The sequence below is a fragment of the Pseudopipra pipra genome, chromosome 1, assembly GCF_036250125.1.
Source record: "Pseudopipra pipra isolate bDixPip1 chromosome 1, bDixPip1.hap1, whole genome shotgun sequence".
Lineage (NCBI taxonomy): Eukaryota > Metazoa > Chordata > Aves > Passeriformes > Pipridae > Pseudopipra > Pseudopipra pipra.
The window spans coordinates 93,033,985-93,054,299 of NC_087549.1; the positions used below are offsets into that span (position 1 = coordinate 93,033,985).

General features: G+C 45.7%; 1 protein-coding gene across 3 annotated transcripts in view; it reads left to right on the forward strand.

The window, feature by feature from the left end:
- Positions 1 to 248: 248 nt before the first annotated feature.
- E2F3 (E2F transcription factor 3) overlaps positions 249 to 20,315 on the forward strand; it is a 45,187-nt gene continuing 25,120 nt past the window's right edge. The window contains exon 1 of one of the 3 annotated variants that reach the window (XM_064665683.1): positions 249 to 851. In XM_064665683.1, coding sequence (XP_064521753.1) covers positions 528 to 851 — 324 coding nt within the window. In that variant the 5' untranslated portion in view covers positions 249 to 527. Of the gene's footprint in view, positions 852 to 1,317; positions 1,426 to 20,315 lie in introns of those variants that run through there. The other 2 variants (XM_064665675.1, XM_064665691.1) reach the window with 2 other exon arrangements.

Here is a 20,315-nt window from a genome sequence, read left to right on the forward strand (position 1 = left end):
AGCCTCGCCCCCGCAGCCAATCGCCGCGCCGCATGCAAATCACGGCCGCGCCCCGGGCCAGTGGGAAGGGAGCGGGGCGGGGAGGCGGTGCCCCGTTGGACGGCGGGGAGGGCGGTGAGGGCCAATGAGACGGCGAGGCGGGCGGGGCGCGCCCCGGGGGCGGGGACATGCAAATTTAGTTTGAAAAGAGGGCGGGAAATCCGAGTTTCGCGGGAGGCCCTTGGCGCGTAACCCGTCTCCTTTCCCTTCATTCATTGTCAGCAGCCGCCGCTTCCTGGAGCCATTTTCCAGCCGGCCCCACACAGCGGGAGCGGCCCCGCTCCATCCGCCGCATCTGCCCGCCCCGCCGCCTCCGTCCCCCCCCGGCGCCCCGTATCCTGCAGCCGGGCCCCCCCCGGCACCCGCAGCCCCCAGTATTTTGCGCGGGGCCTCGGCATCGAGGAGGAAAGCAGCTGGGAAGGCCGGGGGGGGAGGAGGGACGGGGGGGAGGAGGAGACGCGGCTGCGGGGACAGACCCGGAGGGAAGGATGAGAAGGGGACTCCAGCCGCCGGCCCCGGCAGCAGCAACGCCGCCCGCGCCGTCCACGGACTCCAGAGCAGCCCCCGCCGGCTTCCCGGCCCGCTTTGCCGCCGGCACCTTCATCCAGATCCGCAGCACCGGCGCGGCGGCGGGGGCGCCCTGTGTTGTCTCCTCCTCCGCCGCCGCCGCTTCCCAGGCTCCCGGTGCCTTTGCCCCGGCGGCGGATGGGGGCCAGCCCGCTGGCAGCTCGCTGTACTGCACCCCCCACGGACCCGCCGGCAGGACGGCGCTGCTGCAGCCCGCTCTCGGCAGTGGCGGAGGCCGCCCCCCGGTAATTTTGTGTTTTCCCCCCGTCCCCGCGGGGAGGGTGAAGGGGACGGGGGGGGATCCCGCTGCCGGCCGGGCCCGGGGGGCGGGCGGGGTGCGGGGGGAGGGCAGGAAAGGCGGAGGCAGCGCTTTGTTGCAATAAACTTTCCTGCCTCCTTCCCACCCCCCGCTGCCGGGTCTTATTGAAAAGGAAAAGAAAAAAAAAAAAAAGGAGGAGAGAGAGAGAGAGAGAGAGAGAGAAAAAAAAAAAAGAGGGGCAAAAAATAATAATCGCCCGCCACGTCCCGCCGCACGGGTGCAAGGAGCTAGCAGGCGGGGAAGGGCCCCGGTTCCCGCGGGGCGGGGGGCCGGGCCGGGCCGTGCCCCGCCGGTGTCTCCGCTCACCCCCGGAGCCGCCGGTGACGTCTGGCACACGTGCGCCGAGGCCGCGGCTGTGACTGGGAGCCGGGGCGGGCGGGGAGGGGGACGCCGCTTCCTCCTCCTCCTCCTCCTCCTCCTCCTCCCTCTGGCCTGGGACAGCCCGACCGCCGGCCGGCTGCCCCCGGCCCCCGCCGCGCTCCGAAATGCCCCTGCAGCAGGTCAGTGACTCGTAGGGCGGCGGCGAGCACCAACCCCCTCCTCCCCACCTTTAAAATTGACGCCCCCTCTCCTTAAAATTTATGCCCCCCCCAAAAAAAAAAAAAAAAAAATCCGCCTCCCCCACTCGTGGGGTTTTCTTTGTCCTCGCTGATTTCGGGTGTGCGCTTGGCCCTCGTGGGCTCCGCCGAGTTGGAGAGTGGGGGAGGGCGCGGGGCATCCCCGCCGGGCGGGGGTCGTGGGCGTCGTGAGGGGCTCACCTGCCCTCCCCCCCAGCCTCTGCGACCCCCTCCCGGCGGCATGGGATCGCTGTACTCCTTCCCACCTCTTCCCCTCCCGCCCCGGTGCGCCCCTGCCCGGGCAAAAGGGGTTTTAACACGCCTCCCCCCCCCCACCCTTTCTCTCCCCTGCATCCAGTCGATGATGGTCCAGGTATGGGATGGTGCTGTAATTCTGAAATACTTCTGGAAGAGCTTTGAGAACAGCTGGGAAACCGGTGAGGAGGACAGGAGCTGCTTCTTGCATGGGTTTTTGCAGGTGTTGGTTGCTGAGCTAGTCATGGAAGTTTCAAGGCTCATCAAATCTCATCCAAAGCTTTTTTTATTATTATATTTTTATTTTTAAAATAAGCATCTTTGCGGTAAAAGAGAATTGATTTTTTTTTTTGTGCTCTTGGTCTTCAGCATATCCTAATAGCATTCACTGTCAAGCAGGCTGCTTCAGGCTACTTTGTAAATATTTGGCTGTCCTGTGCGAAGGTTGATTCCTAGAAGGTGATGGTAAGCGAATTCAAAGAGGAGCATATGTTACACGATGATTCTGGGAGAATAATTGTACAGGCTTTTTTGGCTTTGTGGGAGGGATGTTGATGTCACAGGAACTCCTAAAATTTCTCATTAATGGGTGCAACAAGACCTTCATGTGTGGTTTTAGTAGTTTTATTTGTTATTATTTTTTTAATGTAGATACTGTTCACCTCTGAAGGGAGGAACTCCTGGCCATAAAAACCTAGGAAGGTTTCTTTCCACCGTAAAGATTTGGAAGCAGGAAGGAGATTTAGGGCTCTGCCTGCAAAAAAGTCCTCGTGCAAGTTGTGAGTTTGTCATATGCCCTCAGCCCCTGTACGAACTTTGGGGAGAGATGTGGGATGGAGAAGGAAGAGAGTGGTCAGGCCAGCGGTATCTACAGCCTCTGGCTGGCACCCTCCCAGGGCGATAAGACATCCATGGCACTCACCAGGAAAGGGGCTCTGCATCCTGCTCTGCCCTGACAGCCCTGTTCTCGTGAGTGCCCCTCTTGGGGCTGTGCTGGTTTGCTGCAGACCCATCTTTTGGGAAGTCAGGCTGAAGCACCCTAGTGTTCCGCCCTGTCTTTCTGCTCCATGAACTGCTTGGCAGGGAGATGATACAGCCCTTTCAAAGTTCTCTGGTTTCCAGCTAGTTTTCTTCAAAACTTGTAGAGCATTTTCTGGGACTGGGAGAAGAGGGTATTTCCCCCTTAGTTACTAGCAGAGCATTTTTGAGAAACTGTTATTAAGGACTTGTGAGAGGAGCAAGAAAACAGTGGGTAGTTGAGGCAGTGATCTCAGGTGAGTAGCACCCATATAAATTTGGCTCATGATTAGTTGAGTTGCAAGTAGTGGATGGGTCCGAGACACCCCCAGCTGAAAACAAGGCCCTGCTATGCAAAAGATGGTAGGGATAAGTCTAAATTTTGACCAGCACACCTGCAATGATTAGGGTTATGAAAATACTCCTAGCCTTGCAGATGTAACTGCCCTGGCAACCCACCCATTGCTTCTAAATATAAGCTATGGTATGACTGGAAAAGTGTCAGTACAGCAGTATAGTCTAGGTTGTTGAGAGAGGTGGTTGACTGTATGAGCAAATGAAAAAGATTCTTTGGCCAAAGTGAGCTGCTTCTGCCCTGGGAATTTGTTAGTTGTTTTATCTGTGATTGTGTATGTGTAACTGCTGGAAAAGCCTTGAAAAGTGGCCTAGTCCATAACAACAGGAATCTACAGCCCTGCACAGATGAGAACGTGCACGCTCCTCTGTCTCCAAAGCATGTGACTATCCAAAACCTGTTCCTTGCTCTGCTGCCGCCTGTTGTGGTGGATCCTGCAGCTGAGGGTCACTAACTGGGCTCTTGTACCCTGGTGAGCCCAGGCTCCAGGAGGCTGTGACCAGGTCTGCCCACCCTTTCAACCTGAGGAGCTTTTGCATGATTCCTGTGCAGTTAATAGAAAGTGTTACCGGGTGAATCTGAACTCCTGCCATGGCTTAAACACAAGCGGTAATGAAGAATTAACCCTTGCAGAACAAACCATCGGCCTGTGCTCCTGGGGAAAGCCCAAGCATCCGCCCCTGCTCTCCTGCACCCTGCTACAGGCTGGTGCCTCTTGCCTTCTGGGCTCTTGGGATTCCCACAATGGAAAATTAACCCTGACCTAAATAAATAAAGGTTTTCTACTGGGCAAGCAGGTTGAACCAGCTAATGGCAGGTCTGGGAAGCGCCAGGGACCATCAAGAGAAAGTGGTGGCCACGGATATGGCACAGGAGTGCCGTTTTGGTGTCAGTGAGTTTGTGGATCAACTTGGATCCCCATGAAAACTCAGGAGAAATTAGTGTTTGACGAGGTACCCTTAAAGCAGTCTCGCTGGTGTTGCCTTTGCACTTGGTGTGAGAAAGTCACTACCATTTGCAAATCCCAGTACTCAAAAATGGGGCTGCTATAAAGGCAAGCTGTTCAAAATGTTTCTAATTCAAATAGTGGAGAATTTCTTACTGTCTTTGGGTTATAAAGATAAGCCTTTAAGAAGAGGGCCATTTTCTTAGCCATGAGAAAATGCTTAAATGGAGACACCACCCACATGTTAAGTCCTTTTTAAAAGGGGCTAAATCCTCTTAACAACAATATCTTTAGAGAACTCCTGTGGCCTTTAGATGACATGAGCTGTGGAGAGGCTGGTTCGGCATACTTCAGAAGGGGGCAGGAGGATTTACATTTCCAAACTGAATACTTAGTACCTCTCTCATTTTTCTACTGGTTTAGAAAGCACCTCTTCCTTCCTCCCTTCTTCTCAGCAAGTCACAGCTGGAAAGGGAGAAAAATGGGATAACCCACAATTTTTCTGCTGGGTGTTATGTAAAGGAGCAAACCAAATAGGACATCAATAATGAGCAAGGAATTAAGGTATTGGAGAAGAACATGTAAGTTGCATAAGGAAGTGGGCAGTTAACTCTAGGAGCTTTTCTTTATTTTGCAGGAATAAAAATGTTTGTATGTGAAGACACAGGTGTTTTCGTATTCCGACCCATTTTCATATTTCTTTGCCTGATAGTTTGTGTTACTAGAAATGAATGCTAGCATGAGTCTGGGACGTTTGGTTTTTGAATACCATTTAAGGGAATTTCTTTTGTTTAAATCCGTCTCCTCCAGCAACAGGCTGCTTCTGAGCCCAAGGAGGTACCATGTGGTCCTTTGGCACAGCTGTCTGAGAATTCAGTCCTGATTGCCCTAACCATGCTGACAAACATCTTGTGGAAAGTGAGCATCCTAGTAAAACCCTACAGGAACAGCCTGTGGCTTACTGATGGTGGCTTTGCTACCCTTGCACAGAGTCTAGCTGTGCTGGTGTGGCTCCATCTGCACCAGAACTACTGAGTATGGTAGCCCTGTGATGATAAGGGCTTTTGGCAGGGTTCCCTGAACAGCTGAGGCACTCAAAGGCTTTACTGTTGCTGGAAGTAGGTTTACTTCTCTCTCACTGTCTCCTCTGTTTCATTGCCTTTGCTCTGCCCGTGGCCAGGCCATGTTCTTCCCCTACTAGTGTGCTTGGAGAGCATCTGGCTGTGGTGACAGGTTGGTTTTCTGCTGCTTTAACGAGGTAAAATAGCTGAATCTGAGCATTAGGTCTGGCATGCATCTTGGGCCCAGGATAAAGTGAGTGAGATGAGGGAAGGAGACTGGAGATTTCCAATGCACTAGTGTTGAGGTGCTAAATTGGCTCACCAAGCCTACATTTTCTGGTGTTGGTCTTACCTGTTCTCGCTATGAATCTCTTTTCCTTGTGCCATCAGCCTGCTTACCAAAAAGCTGGATGGAGTCACTTTATGGCCAGTTAATTCTTCTGTAGAGGCTGCTTCACCTGGTTGAGCAATTAAAGGCATTTTATTTCCCCTCATTTTATCCCAGGTATGTTGATGCTGCTCTGTTAATTTTTACACAGCGCTCATCTGTATGTGCAAGCATTTAAAAAGAAAATAATCTTTAAACTTAGGAGCAGCTTTATTTTGCAAGATGAAGGGTTCTCCCACTACTTCTGTGAGTATGACTGTGGCAAACATTTGAGGAAAGAACACAAGAAGGGATTTGCACAGGACAGCCCTTGCTTCAGGGGAGCACTTCCTTGGTGGAAGGCTACAATGTGTTTTATAGCTACCAGTGACCTGTGATTTTTGTCTAATCCCTGTTTGAATATAGCTCTAGTTATGACCTTACATAACAATAGGTTCTGTCTATGATTTAGCTGTCTTGTATGAAAGGAAAAAACCAATTCTCTTTGTTTCTGCCTTTTTTTTTTTTTTTTCATTTTGAACTTGCTGTCTCTAGTGTTCCTGGGTGATCCTAGATATTAGGGTAGGGGAAAATGATTTTCTGATATGTTTCTCTGCACAGTTTATGATAAATTATCTTCTGTCCTCAGATGTCTTCTCCAAGCTGAAGAGAGATAGACCATTTCATTTCTACTGAAATGAAAGTCATTAATGTTGAAATAAAGATGTCCTTTATAAAGGAACCACATGAGTGTGAAAACAAGCATGTCTGTTAGTTGGGAGCTTTTACTTGTGAAACTTTTGGGGACTGGCAGCTTTGAAGGATGTTTTGAACACATGGTAGACCCACTTTGCAGGCCTAGCAGGAGCCAGAGGCCTTTTCAGACCCAGCTTGTTTCACAAGATCTTAACCTGGCCCTGGGCAGAGGAATGGGCGGTCTAGAACAGAGGGTATAAGTGGTCATGACTTCTGTGGGAATGACTCACTGTGAAGTGTAGGGTGCAAAAAGGAAAGCAAAGTAGCACCATTTCTCTTTGGCCCCCCTGTCCTGTGCAGGCCAGTGGGTCTGATGTGGTTGCAGGAGGGGCATTCAGCCCATCCCTTCTGTCGGGGGCTCCAAGGGGGAGACTGGGGGATGCCAAACAAATACGTGAGCTTGTCTTGGTAGCTTCAAGTATGGCATCTTCCAGGTTTCACTTCCAAAGGTGTGTGTTGGGCTGATGGCCATGGCTGTTGTGGCAGGGCTGGTGCTGGTGTGGAGGGGCAGGAGCATGCTCAGGCTTTAGTCCTGGCTTGTGGAGGAGCTTCCTGCTAAGGATGGGTCTGAGGCTGTGGCTTCAGCTTGGGTGGATTTTTTGCACCAGTGGTGATAACACAGATGCAGCCCTGCCCAGTGTGGAACTTCAGCAGATGGAAAGCTCTTAGAGGAACTAAATCTCCAGCTTTTATAGACTCTGCAAATAATCTCATTTACAGCTGGCAGCACTGAGTGCATATGTATGGTGGTAACTCTCATCCTTACAAATGACTAAGTTGGACTTCAGGCTTTGTTTTGGCTGGCAGAGTTAATCACTTCCTGCATTATTTTTCAAGAGCAGGACTGTGTTTGTAGTTCTGGGGAGAAGAAATCCCCATAATTTTCCCTGGGGCCAGTGGTGTGCAGTGGGAGGGAGGCTGCCTGAGTCTCTGGGATGGGGTTGCTGCAGTGCTGGAGGTGCTGCTGGTGAGGTATTTGCACTCTCTTTCAATTTCAGTTCTGTTTGAAGACAGGCTTGGCAAAATTGCCCAATTTATCACATCTTTAAAAAGGAACTATTTCACTTCTGTTTTCCTCAAGTAAGTTGGTCCAAAACCACCCTTGGAAGTGCTATGCCTGGCATGGGTGTCTCCTGAAGTACTGTGATGTCTGTTTGGATGCTGCTGCTATTTGCAGGATCTAGTGGCATTCGTGGAGTTCTTAATGCTTTGTGGGCTCAATGTGAAGTGTGGTAAATATTTCCATCTGCAAGCCCTGTAAAGAGAGAAGGCAGGAACTTGACTACGTGTTGATTAAGCCAGAGCGTATTGAAAATGGCCTCTGTTGTGTAGTAGGAGTGTACTACTTAATGCATTTTAGACTGCCTTTTATACATATATGAATGCATAGCAAATGTGTTGTTTGTTTGCAAACTGAACTTGCCTAAGGTTAATGGTATGTGTCATGAGTCTCCTGTCCTACTTATGAATGGGAACAGTTGTTGACCTGACCCGTTACAGTGTGAAAACTAACATGCTAGCTCTGCCACCGCTGCGTGTGCATGCCCTGCAGCTCTCAGGCTTTTTGTACTGAAGGTCTTTTGCCTATGCTAAGTTAGGAGTCGGAAGTGGAGCACTGAGGATCACCTTTTCAGAATCAGCTCTCATCTTTTCTGTGAGTGTGCTAAATTATGTGCGCAAGTATGGCTTTTCTTTACTCTTGCCTCTAAAAGTAAAACCAGTCCCCTGTTTCACTGCTTTGTTTAAGTAGGGGATTTAATTTGATCACCTGCAGCTACTGTCAGGATTTCATCCAACTTGGATGTGGCTGCATTTACGCCCAGAAGTGTCCACTGCCTAAGGCTGATGACATATCAGACCCTTTCTTCAAGGGTCTAGGACCTGATTTTTAGCAAGATAGTGGGTGTTTCTGTGATGCACAGTTGCAGTACTGCAGATGTTGGGTCCTTGCTATCTTGAGCTTTATGTGAACAAGTCACTGTTAAAAGCAGAGTTGCTATTATTTTGCCTTTCATTTCTATGTCTTTACAACAGAATTTTACAATCTCATCGCATAGACATTGCAAGACACCAGTTGTTTTGCAAATATCTAATAAAAACCTGTAGAAAACATGTAAGCAACTATTTTTGGTATAAATAAATTGTATTGGGAAACTGGATAACAAGATTACAACCTTGACTGCTTCAGCTCCAGCATTCCTGCCCCAAGTTATGGTATGCATGTGTTGGTTATGTATGCATAGATTCTAAAAGTAATTTTCATTAATGAACTTCTTGAAAGAATTTCTCCTCTTTACCATACTATTCTGGTTTTGGTGTTTTTGCTTGTTGTACAGCTGTTGGTTCAAAGGTTGTTGCATATTGCATAACTTAATGCTAGAAAGGGGGGTGGAGGAAGAAACTCATTGGCAAACTTCCTTCCTTGTTAATTAAGGTGACATTAAAAGTCTGTGGTCTAGGACTCAATGGTGCACGCCATGCAGTGTGAGAGTCCAATTCTTATATAGCACGTCAGGCTTATTGGTGCACTCTACTAGTTTGCTCTGAATATAACTTTGTCTTAATTTTGGTTCTATCCGTTAGTTAGAATCTTACTAAAATTGGAGTGCAGTAACAGACATATTTTCTTGCAAGCCACTGAATCTGCACTGTAGGATTTAATGTTTTTTACACATTTTAAAGTACAGATGTAATTTTAGAGTGAAACACTTCTCCATAGGGTGAGTGTACTATGCTGTCTATAAAAGCTTTCAAATTTGCCTTTCAAATGTTGTTCAGAAACAAACTGGCATGTAGACTTGCTTGCATCCCTCATTCCTAGAGTCCCATTTATGAGGTGTCATCTGGTAAATATCAAGTCTGGAAGTAAAAATGTAACCTCTTGGCTCAGCAATTATTTTGGTGCAGTCCATTTATGTTGACAATAGGCTTCTGACTTTTTGGATGCTACCACAGTGTAAGCAGATAAGTATATGAAAAGTACAAAAAGGTGCACAGAAAGGGTTTCATCTTGTACCATAGGTGGGATGGCAGTCTCTGTGTATCTGGTTGTCTACCATGGCTTAGATAGGATATTAGGAAAAGAGTCTTCACCCAGAGGGTGGTTGGATGCTGGAACAGGTTCCCCATGGAAGTGGTCACAGCACCAAGCCTGACAGAGTTCAAGAAGTGTTTGGACACGTCTCTCAGGCACAGGGTGTGACTCTTGGAGATGGTCCTACACAGAGCCGGGAATTGTTCTTGATGATCCTGTGAGTTTGTTCCAGCTCAGGGTATTCTATGATTCTTATGGAGTAATGGTTTTAAACTAAAAGAATGTAGATTTAGACTAGATATAGGAAGTTTTTTACAGCAAGGGTGGTGAAACACTGGAATAGGTTGCTCGAAGAGGTGGTAGATGTCCATTCCTGGAAACACTCAAGGCTGGGTTGGGGGTCTGAGCAACCTGATCTAGTTGAAGATGTCCCTGCTCACTCAGAGGGATTGGACTAGATGACCTTTAAAGCTCTCTTTCAACCCAAACTATTTTATGACTCTGCTGGAAAATACATACTCTAAGGAGCAGATCCGAAGGGTTTACTGTGTTCTCTGAGTGCTTCTGCAATGGAAACTGGGTTTTCCTTCACCTTCTGCTTGGGTGATTTTAACATCTGCTGTTTTTAAAGTTGTTTTTCCAACCAGGAATGCTAGAAATTGAATTATGTGGAATTAAAATGCCTTGAGTAATGCTAGTAACCTAATAGTGCCTTCAGAACTTGTTTTTTTGTGCTGCTAATTCTGGAATTAAATGGCAATTGCCATGTATATATTCTGGTGCTATTTTGCCTTGCCAGCGTTGTGTTTTTAGACAGCGTTGGTCCCACACATTGACAGTCAGTTTTTTGTCCCCATACAGTAAGCTAGTTCACACTTTGTCTAATGTCTTCGCATAGTGGGAATTGATGTTGGTTACAGCTCTCACAGAAGGCTTTTGTGTGGCGATATCTGAAAGCTGTCTTGTTGGAGCTTTTATCAAGGCTATTGCAATGAGGCCATTATCCCTGCTCGTGGAAAACATAGATATTTGCAGAAATTTTTGTAATAATGCTTAGTAAGTGGCGCGCTGGTACAGAGTGACAATGCTGGAGTGGTACAGAAATAATTCCCGAGGTGGCAGCCGTGCTGCGGCAGGGAGTTATCTGTCCCTGCAGGCTGGGGACAGGGTGGGAAGGGAACCCCGCGCAGGGCAGACGGAGGGTGGTGATCAGGGCTATCGCAAGCACGAATAATCCTGGCCGTCGGCTCAGCAGAATAAAGTTTTACTTTTCATGGTAAGAGTTTTATTGAGCCGGCTCCAAGTAACCCAGATCTAAATTGCTGTATAACGCTTCTGCACCTTGCACTTTTTTTGGGGTGGGTTCTTTTTCTTTTTTTTTTTTTTTTTTCTTCAGCTGCGCAGTATCTGTAGCCAAAAAGTGTATCTTGGGAGTTATGTAAAACTGTGAGTAGGGTGAGAGGAAGCTGAAACTTCACAACCTCGCTGTAGTACTCTTAAGCACAAAGCTCTTGAGCCAGTAGAAAAGACAACTTACTACTTGAGGTGGGTGCAGGGAGGGCTTTAAAAATTATAATAGCATTTTCACTGGCTTCTTTGTCTCAACAGTGGGTATTTCACTGGGTTTATTCTCTTTTTCCCTCAGGAATTAGGAGTTAGAAGAAGCTCTCTTTTTTTGTAAAACACGGTGTCCTGAAAGCATAAGCAAGTTGCTCATTTTCTCTCTGGTTCTTAATCATAAGAGCTGCCTTGATGATTTTTCCCACCTCAAATTAGCAGTTTATTTATAACATGCTAATGTTTTGCATGCCCGTCGGTATTACTGTTCTGTCATGCTGAGCTGAGAATTGTTCTCTCGAAAACTGACACTGAGAAGATGACATAAAAGAACATGAGAAATTGCATATGATAGAGAAAAATTCAGGTGGCTTTCGTATGACTGATTCATGCTTTCTATAAAATCACTTGAATTTCCTCTCCAGTTTTCTGTTGGTAGTCACATTTTTGTTGCTTGGTTTTATTTTTGCTTAAAAAAAAAAAAGTAATGACCATTGCCTTTTGGCATTCTCGTTACCCTCTTGTTCCTGCTGGCAAACTTCTCTGTAATCATCTTCCATGCAGTGCCACCAGCTGCCTTCTTGGACTGCAGGCAGAGGCGTGAAGAACTTCAGGGTGTCTTTCTAATGTGCTGCAGGGCCACTGTGGGAAGGTTCTTCCAGATCTAGGCATTAGCAGCATCCTTCCCAGTGGTCCTCTGCTTCAGCTGCTCTGCAGAAAGATGGGAGCGTTCAAAGTCCAGACCATGCAACATGGAATGTCTTGTGCATGGAAAAGGGCAAAATAAAACACATCCCATGAGCTTCTGTGCTTGGAGCCATGTGCTTTGTAGGTATTTATGAGAAAGACAGTAAAGAAAGGCGCAAGATCATTTTAAGGCCTCCAATGTTGTCTGCTTGTGACCTGTTTTCTAAAGATGCTCTTCATGTTGCTGCTGGCCTTGGCATGCTGAAGTCCTTCCCTGTTCTTGTCTTGGTAGCATCATGCTTTGCTGAATATGTGGGAAGTAAATGCAGCAGTAGTGAACAGGTTGCATGCTGTTGGCTAGATCTTAAGCTTAGGTACAGCCTTCTGTGGGTAGAGGTAAGTTAGTAGTTATAATGCATTTTTTGTGGTGTTTGTTTTTAGGGGGACAGAAACCCCTTTTGCTGTGAAAGGAAATGTGCGGGGCGTTCCAGACACTGATATTTAATTTAAAAAAAGAAGAAAAGAGAAAAAAGAAAATCAGGCAAATCTCCCTTATTCATAGCCATATGCTCAGGATACTATCCTTAGTGTGATTTATTTGCTTCAGAATTAGGGAAGAGGGTTGCTAGGAAAGTAAGATGCATTCACTCCTTTTACCTTAAAGAATTTTATAAGGGCAATTATGATCTTACTCCTTTCTCCCCCTTTCCTAGTCCTGGAGAATAATCAATTCAGCAATAAGTCAGAGCAAGCAAAAATATGATTGTTCTCATCTGCATTGCAGAGACTAAGATGAACTCCTTTCTTTAAGGCTGAGGTCTTTCTGTCTCGAAGTGAATCAAGAGTTATTGAATCTTTATGTTTCAGTAAAAAAAGGGTCAGAATGTCAGCCTTTTTCTTTCCCCTTCATGTCTGTGTAGTTCTTGGAGAGTTTTTCACTACCCTTTAACTCTTTAGATGGCCTCAATGCCATTCTGAAAACATTTCCCTACTTCCTCCAAGATGGGGGAGCAGCAGCATTTGTACCAGACAGTGATTATATCTGTTGTAAGTACTTCATTTGAAGTGGAGAGGTGTGCCTTTCCCAGGTGTTTGAAGAGCTCAAGTTGCCTCAGCATGTGCAGAGCAGTCCCCAAACTCTGCTCAACCAGCAGTGAAGAAGGAAGGAATCTCCTTCACACCTTGCAGGGAGAAAACTCTAGGTGCTATAGTATATCTAGCTAAAAATATCAGATACTTGAACTTGCCTTACTGACTTGTTCGATGGCAATGCCTTGTTAAAATGAAAAAGGCAACAGCTCTGGAACGCTGTTAAACTTCTGGAACTTTTGTAATAGTGCAGTGATGGTGGGGTGGCACAAAGATCCCACCAGAGCCACACCAGCTTTCCCGCTGGTTGTGCAAGGGTAGCACGCCTAGAAGGTAGCTCACCTTCCTGTAATGGCCCTGGAAGGTTTGCTTTCTTCCTAAACAGCTCGTGTCAGATACTTTGTCTAAATTCAGACCCTTTGGTTAATGTTGCTCAAATTGTATGAAAATGTATTGTTCCTTTTGTGGCAAAGTAATGCTGAAGAGCTTCTTACAAGTATTTCGCCTCTCCCTGAGTGCCATAGGTGATGCTTTTTGTCTTCTTTGTTGCTCTGCCTTGTGTTTGAGTGCCCCTCTATGACTGTGGGCATGAGCCCCAGCATGGAGTGGGTGCAGTGATCTTCCCAGCCATAAGCTTGAATTAAGAGTGTCTTAATGGGAGGGTACATGGTGCACTCTTCTCTGAGGAAAAAAAGGAGTGTGACTTAGTAGGTGCATTAGTCTGAACGGAGGTGGGTGTACAGGTCAGGGCTGATGCAGCAGCCCACTTACATGGGGGAGATCTTCATGCGTGTCTCACCACTCCTGTGTGTCTGCACTTTACACATGTTAAGACCAGAGTTTTTTTTATAGTAATATTGATCAGGGCCATGACTAGTTGCTTTCTTGTTCTTGTCTGTAACTGCATAGGGTAGAGAAACTTCAGCTTTCAGTTTCCTATTGCTTTTAGAGGTAGAGCTGAAATTCTGCTTTGGTTGTGGTATCCTGACCCGATTTTTCTCTTCAGAAAAATGGCCCAAAACGCAATATGCCAACTGTCCATTTTGCAATGAGCTTATCCTTTTTAGAAGACAAACTTAGGAGCTTCTATTGTTGCGAGGAGCTACATTTACCAGCAAATGTTTGGAGTACCTGTGAGTTTGTAGAGATTGTCATCTTCAGATTTGATTGCTGAGGGAACAAGCTGCTAATCCTGCCACCAGGATCCTGCCATCAGGCAGCTTCACGTAATATCTTGGCGACAGCTGAGATTGGACTATCAGTCTTGGTAATGTGAGCTTCACATTGCAAAAGAACTGATGAAGGTTTTGGATTGCCTGGACAAAAAGACATGTCATATGCAGCCTTGGGCCTTGTGAGGGTTGAGCAGAAGGCCTTCTTGGGAACAGTGGTATGAAGTGTGAGCCGGGAATCCTGAGCAGCTGGGCTTCTGCTTCTCCAGTTTAACTAGCTGTTGTATCTCCCCTTGTATGGTGCAATTGCTTCAGTACCTTCACTAAGCAGTTTTATCCGGAATACCAATTTCAACAAAGTGGGTTGTTTGGGGTTTTTTTCAGGTTCAGTATTAAGATCTTTAAGAAAGCAGGCCAGTGAGGTGTTTCAGGTAAAGAAGCTTTTAGAGTTGCAGTAGGGAATTTTTTCACCTTACGGAGTCAAAGTGGCAATTTGAGCACGTGCCAGTTTGTCTTTCCAAAAGCTATGATACAGCTGAACCACAGTGGAAATCTGGAACTGTAACAACACTGCTTATAGGAAGCTTGACTCCCTACATTTAACCACAAATGTGGTCAATCTTAGGAGAAGCAATAATGGAGGGGAAGAAAGGTGGTGGTATTTGATTAGCTTTGTTCTCTTTGTTTCCTGTAGAGCCTATGATGAACGCAGCTTTGGCTGTGAGAAAAGTGTGATAATATTACTGACTGATGATTCCGGTTCCTTCCTTGATACACTTTGAAGATACTCTTTTAGGGTAGATATAACAAAACTTGCTTTCAGCATGTTAAATTCAATAGTCACATGCTACTGTTAAGCAGTTGTGTTGCTTGGTAAACTGGTTGGTATTTCTGAAGACCATAACACAGAGAAGATGATTAAATACCATGTCATAATCTTTTAGATGGTCACTAGCTTCATGCAGGGATTGACCTGCAAAGCAATTCAGTCATGATGGGTTTCTACAGGAGGTGAGGAACAGAGGTCTTCCCATTGCTCCTCACCATCATGCCCTAGACCAACATGATGGATTCATGCATTTCAGCAGCATGTGAATGGCTGTTTGTCTTGGACACTAAAATATCCTCCTGTTTCCTATCTGCATGTTCTTGGAAATGAAATATAATCTTCTCATAGCCAGAATAGCCTTAATTGCCTGATGGGGTAGGAAGGAAAGTATGAATTGGGGACCAGGTCTGTTCTACTAGAAGTGTTTTCCATGACAGAGGGGATTTCCTGGAACCATCCTGGGAGACACTTTTGAGCATGTGGTTTCACAGTCAGCTTACAGTGATCCAAGCTGATGCTGTCACAAATAGGGTCATGCTGCCCTCCCTCCCTGCTTTAGTGCCTGCCCTTGTACCTCCCTGTGCTCGCCAGACTGGGGACCTGCTCCAGCTGAAAGTTAACACTGGGTAAGTGATTAGTTTACAGCCCAGCTGGCCCCATGATTGGGGTGGAGGTGGCTGGCAGAGGCTGCCCCCTTCCATGCCCTCTCCCCACACATAGGACGCCTCACTTCATGTGGCAGCAGACCAAGAACCTCGCTGCGTGTGTGACCTCAGCATCTCCTAGAAGCCAGTGGAGTTGTGCGTAACGAAAACCTAACAGATGGCTCTGTAAAGAAATAGGCAGCTTTTGTGCTGTTACTCACTGCTTAGGTTACCGAGGACGTGCAGCTGCCAGAGGCTTGCCGGCAGTGCCCAAGGGCTGAAGGAAACTCACACGCTCTACCTATCTCCCACTTTCAGCTTTGGAAGGCTTGGTGGCAGTTTAGTGGGTTACAGGGTATGTGGAGGAGTAAACATGGCTGAAAACATTCTCATTTCACAGAGGGGACCCATATTTGCGTAAACTGAGAATCTGCGTTCTCTCAGTGCTGTTTGCACCGTGCCTCGTACGCTCCGCTTCCAGTCCCTGACTGAGGCTCCCAGGCTACGTGTAATGTAATTACAGTCTGACGGCTGGCATTGAAGTAGGTGAAGATATAAATGTAATTTGTACCTAGAAGTTATGCGTGTAGTGAACTTGCAATACTGTAGGCCCTCTCCTCAGTCACTGCTATCAGGGAATACCTCCTGAGGAAAGGCTGGCTGTGCTGCTTCGGCAGGTACGGTCGCTCTGACCGGGGCTTTAATGTGACTGATTGTTAACAGATGAAAGTAAAGGAGTTGTGGTCTTGCAGGAAAGGTCACAGAATCCCTGGAGATAGCAATTGCAATGGCTTTTACAGCCAACAGCCGCAGCAACCACAGCTGAGTTTATGAAGTATATGAGTTTATGAAGGTGGGAAGGCTCCTAAGCTTCTGGAAAGATGAGTGGTAATGAATGCTGGTCATATGCAAAGTTTGTCAAGGAAGGTTGAGCTTCATGACTGCACTCCTAGCAAAGGCACTTTTCTGCCCCTCAAGTAGTGAGGTAAAGCCAGCCTACATGGCATTAGGAGCACCCAGGGCCCTGCTTATTCCACACTGCTGCTGCAGAATTCTGCCTTTGTGACCAAAATACACCGCTGAATTTCAGCTTTGACTTAAAAGGAGGTGTATCGTGGTTGTAAGGAAACCTCCACATACAAACTCAACTAGTGTGTAACTAACTCTGGGGACAGCCTGTAACTAATGGGGCTGCAAAATAGGAGTTATCGCTTTAATCTGTTTCCTAATTTCAAACATAATTTATCTCTCAATCCTTACACACACTGCCAGAAGCCTCAGCTCTCCCCTCAGTAGCTGCCAGAATTTCCATCTTTCTCCTAATACTTTCTTTAGCACCATTGTGCATTGAAACACTTACAGGACAGTAATATGCAAAAGCTGTGTAGCATTCCTATTTATTTTGGAAGTCAATATTTTACACAAGGAGCTCTGTAACTCTTGCCATATTTACTTTCTTGTATTTAATTCAATAAAATGTATTTACCTGAAGTGGACACAAAATTTCCAGTTTGTGGTGGAAAGTGCAGGACCATGCTGCAAAACTTGTTCCAAGTTAACACAGAGTGCATGAGGGCTTCTTGCCAGTGCAAAGCGTGGGAGGAAAGTTGGGAGTAAGATGACTCTTGCTGCTATCAACAGCAGGCGCCTGTTGAAAGGGTAGAAATTATGGATGTCAAGGCAAGACAGCAGGTTTTTGCATTCTCTTGAGTTTGATACTTCCAAGACAAACCAATGACTGGCAAAGCAGGTTTCTTCCAAGACCATCTTTGCTTTAGCTTGGATAAGAACCTCCAGTCTCAGATAGTGAAATGTAATCGAGTTTTCTTGGGTAATCTTAGCTTTACAGTTTGATTATAGTTTGGAATTAGGGTTGGGAACAACATTAGTGTAGAAAATGAGAATTGTTTTGAGAATCTATCATGCTTAAGGATTTTTAGCCATCTAACAAGCTTACAGACTGGTGGAGGCTTCCCATGGCTGTCCTAAGTTGTTTTACCTTTCCTCTGTCTGCTAAGAGAATAAGACTGTCCTCCTTCCTATCCATATACTGTTGAGAAAGACCATCATACACAGGCTATTTTTGATCTTATTCCTTTCCATAATTATATGTAGCTTTTATAAATCTGTCTGGATGGAAAGCTCCCGTGTACTTTGGAAGGGCTTATTTGATCTAAATTTAAGGATGTCTCATGTCCAGTTGTGAAACTTGCTATTTTAGTTTGCCCTACCTACAGCTTTTACTAAAACAAGAGGAAAAGTATGAAAAGGAGAGACTGAAAAGTGTGTGAGAGGGATAAATGGGACTGCATTTGAAAATGAAAAGGATCAAGGTGTACTGATTATAAAAGCGAAAGTTACGGTTTCTGCGAAGAAGGCACAATTAAACCATATGGTCATTTATCTTCTGAACAGATTCAGGTACATTTGTGGAAGAATCCATGGACCTAAATTGAGTAGATAGATTTCTTCTCTCTTCGAAGTTATTTAAAGAAAGGAATTTTTAGTGCAGCCTTTAATAGGTGGTATTTTAGTGCTAGATTCCACTGGAAGACTTTTCCAGGCTTCTGGAAAATCCCATTTAGCTGTCTATTGCCTATTGGACAGTTCTAATAACTGCATAGTTATACAGCAAGACAGGTAGCAAAAAGGAAAAGAGGGGGAAGGCAGCAGTGATAGAAGCCAAATGGACTTTCTCTAAACTTGAGGCTACAGTGACTGGAAATTAAAGCTCCTGAATAGACATGCAAGCTTCTGCTTTTGATCTAAGTGTCATCTCTTTTGCCTCTCTTCTAATGTTCTGCTCTTCCAGTGTCATGCCAGCACCCATAAAAATTCCCAAACACTTGGGATGGCCAACAGTCTTGAAATAACCCTTTTTGGAGGATTTAAGTAGTGTGCAATTATGAGGATGGAGTTCTGCATACAGCACTACAAAGAGTACTTGCAATGTTTCCAAAAGTGTTTATCAGCACAGCTCTTCTCAGCTTCACCTTTCTTCTTTTCCTGCCTTTCTACCAGAAGTTAAAAGTTAGCAAAGATACAGCTGTTTGACATGTGACTGAGGCTGATAGGAACTATGTTTAATTTTGTAAAGCATTTTGATAAAAAAAAGTAACTGTCAACATGGCATTGGATTAAAAATTGGCAAAGTAGCAGGAAAAGAGTCCTTTTGATTGATTCCAGTGAGTATTTGCACTAATCTCAATACTGTGGAGCTTTCATCATTGTCACAGAAGTAAACAAAAAAACTATTACTGATAGTAATTGCCAGCAGAATAGTAAATGATAATGGGGCTCTCAAAACTTTCACTGTAGCCACATTCAAACACACTGCATCTTTAACACAGCAAAAGGCAAAGCTGTATGCCAGAGAACAGGGAATGCAGGCTATGCCTTATGAAAGAGGGCCTGTATCCTGGAAAGCAGCACTTCTGGGAAGTCTGTAGTGGACAAGCAACAGCATACCAGCTTCCAGCACAACACTGAGAAGCGATGGCACTGAGGTTTGCATCCTGGCATGTACAAAAAAAGGAACAAGAGGGGGGATACTTTTGCCTCAGCCAACAGTTTTGGTGCAGCTGATACTTAAAATAACATGCAATTCAGGGCTAGTACTTGTAAAGGGAAAATGTTGAAAATAGAAGATGATATTAAATAGGGCAGCAAAAATTATTTGAGGTCTAAAGGAAATGCCCTTCAGTGCAACTTACTTAAGCAATATTTTACTTAAGAAATTAATATTAAGGGATGACTAAATTGGTATACAAGATATAGAATTTGGGGGGACGTGTGATATAGCTGATGGTTGCACTGCCATCCAGAGGGACCTTGACGGGCTGGAGAAAGGGGCTGACAGGAAGCTCATGAAGTTCAGGAAAAGAAGTGCAAACTCTGACCTCTGGAGAGGAATAACTCCAGGCACCAGAATGGACTGAGGCAAACATGCTAGAAAGCAGTTCTGCAGAAAAAAGAGCCGTGGGGATCCTGTGCCCAGCAATGCCCTATTATGGCAAAGGTCACTGATGGCCTTCTGGGCTGTATTGGGCATTATGTTACTAGTAGGTGGAGAGAGATGATTCTTTCCCACTGCTCAGCCCTGGTGAGACACATCTGACATGCTGGGTCCAGTTCTGAGCTCCCCATTATGAGAGAGACATGGGCATACTGGAGCAGGTCCAGTAAAGGGCTGTGAAGGTGGTGAAGACCTCAGAGCATCTCTTGTACAAGGAGAGGTTGAGAAGCTGCGACTGTTGAGTCTGGAGGTATATAAACACATGAGGGAAGGGGTTGAAGAAGATGGAACCAGGCTGTTCTCAGTGGTGGACAGTAATGGACAGTGGATGGAGGGTAATGGGCACTAAGTGAAATGAAGAAATTCCATTTAAGCACAAGATTTTACAGCAAGGGTGATCAAATGATGGAATAGGTCTCTTAGGTTGTGGGGTCTCCTTCATTGGCAATTTTAAAACCCCAGCTGAACACAGCCCTGAGCATCCTGCTCCAGTTGCCCCCTCTTTGAGCAGCGGCAGGTAGACTAGATGATCTCTAGAGATGCTTTCCCACCTCAGCCACTTAGTGAGATGATTCTGGTGTTAAAGGACTTCTTAAGTTGCTGAACTTGAGCACATGGAGAACTTAATACTGAAACAATGCAAACTCAGAGTGGAAATTAGATTTTTTTTTTTAAGTGAGGGAAAAATAATCATGAGTTGATACCTTCAAGTTTTGACACTATGAATGTTTTGCTCTAATTTATCGGCAGTTATGCTCTGTAATTTCAGCTCTGAACAGCCTTGAGGTCAACAAGTCCATGTACCTGCTTTTTGGTGAGAGCAACTGTGTTTATGGTCCTTCCTGACAAGTGCTTGTTCATTTACCTTTCATAAGAGGATTCTGAAATTGTATTCCTATCCTTGGCTACAATGGCATAGCAACTAGTCTGGGATATGTAGGAGGTCATATTAGAAAGCTGGATTCTTTTCTTTGCTCAAAGGGCAGGTTAGAGGGAAATTGTGAATTCACTTTATTTTAAAATTTGAGACTTAAAGGTAGTTATAGTTT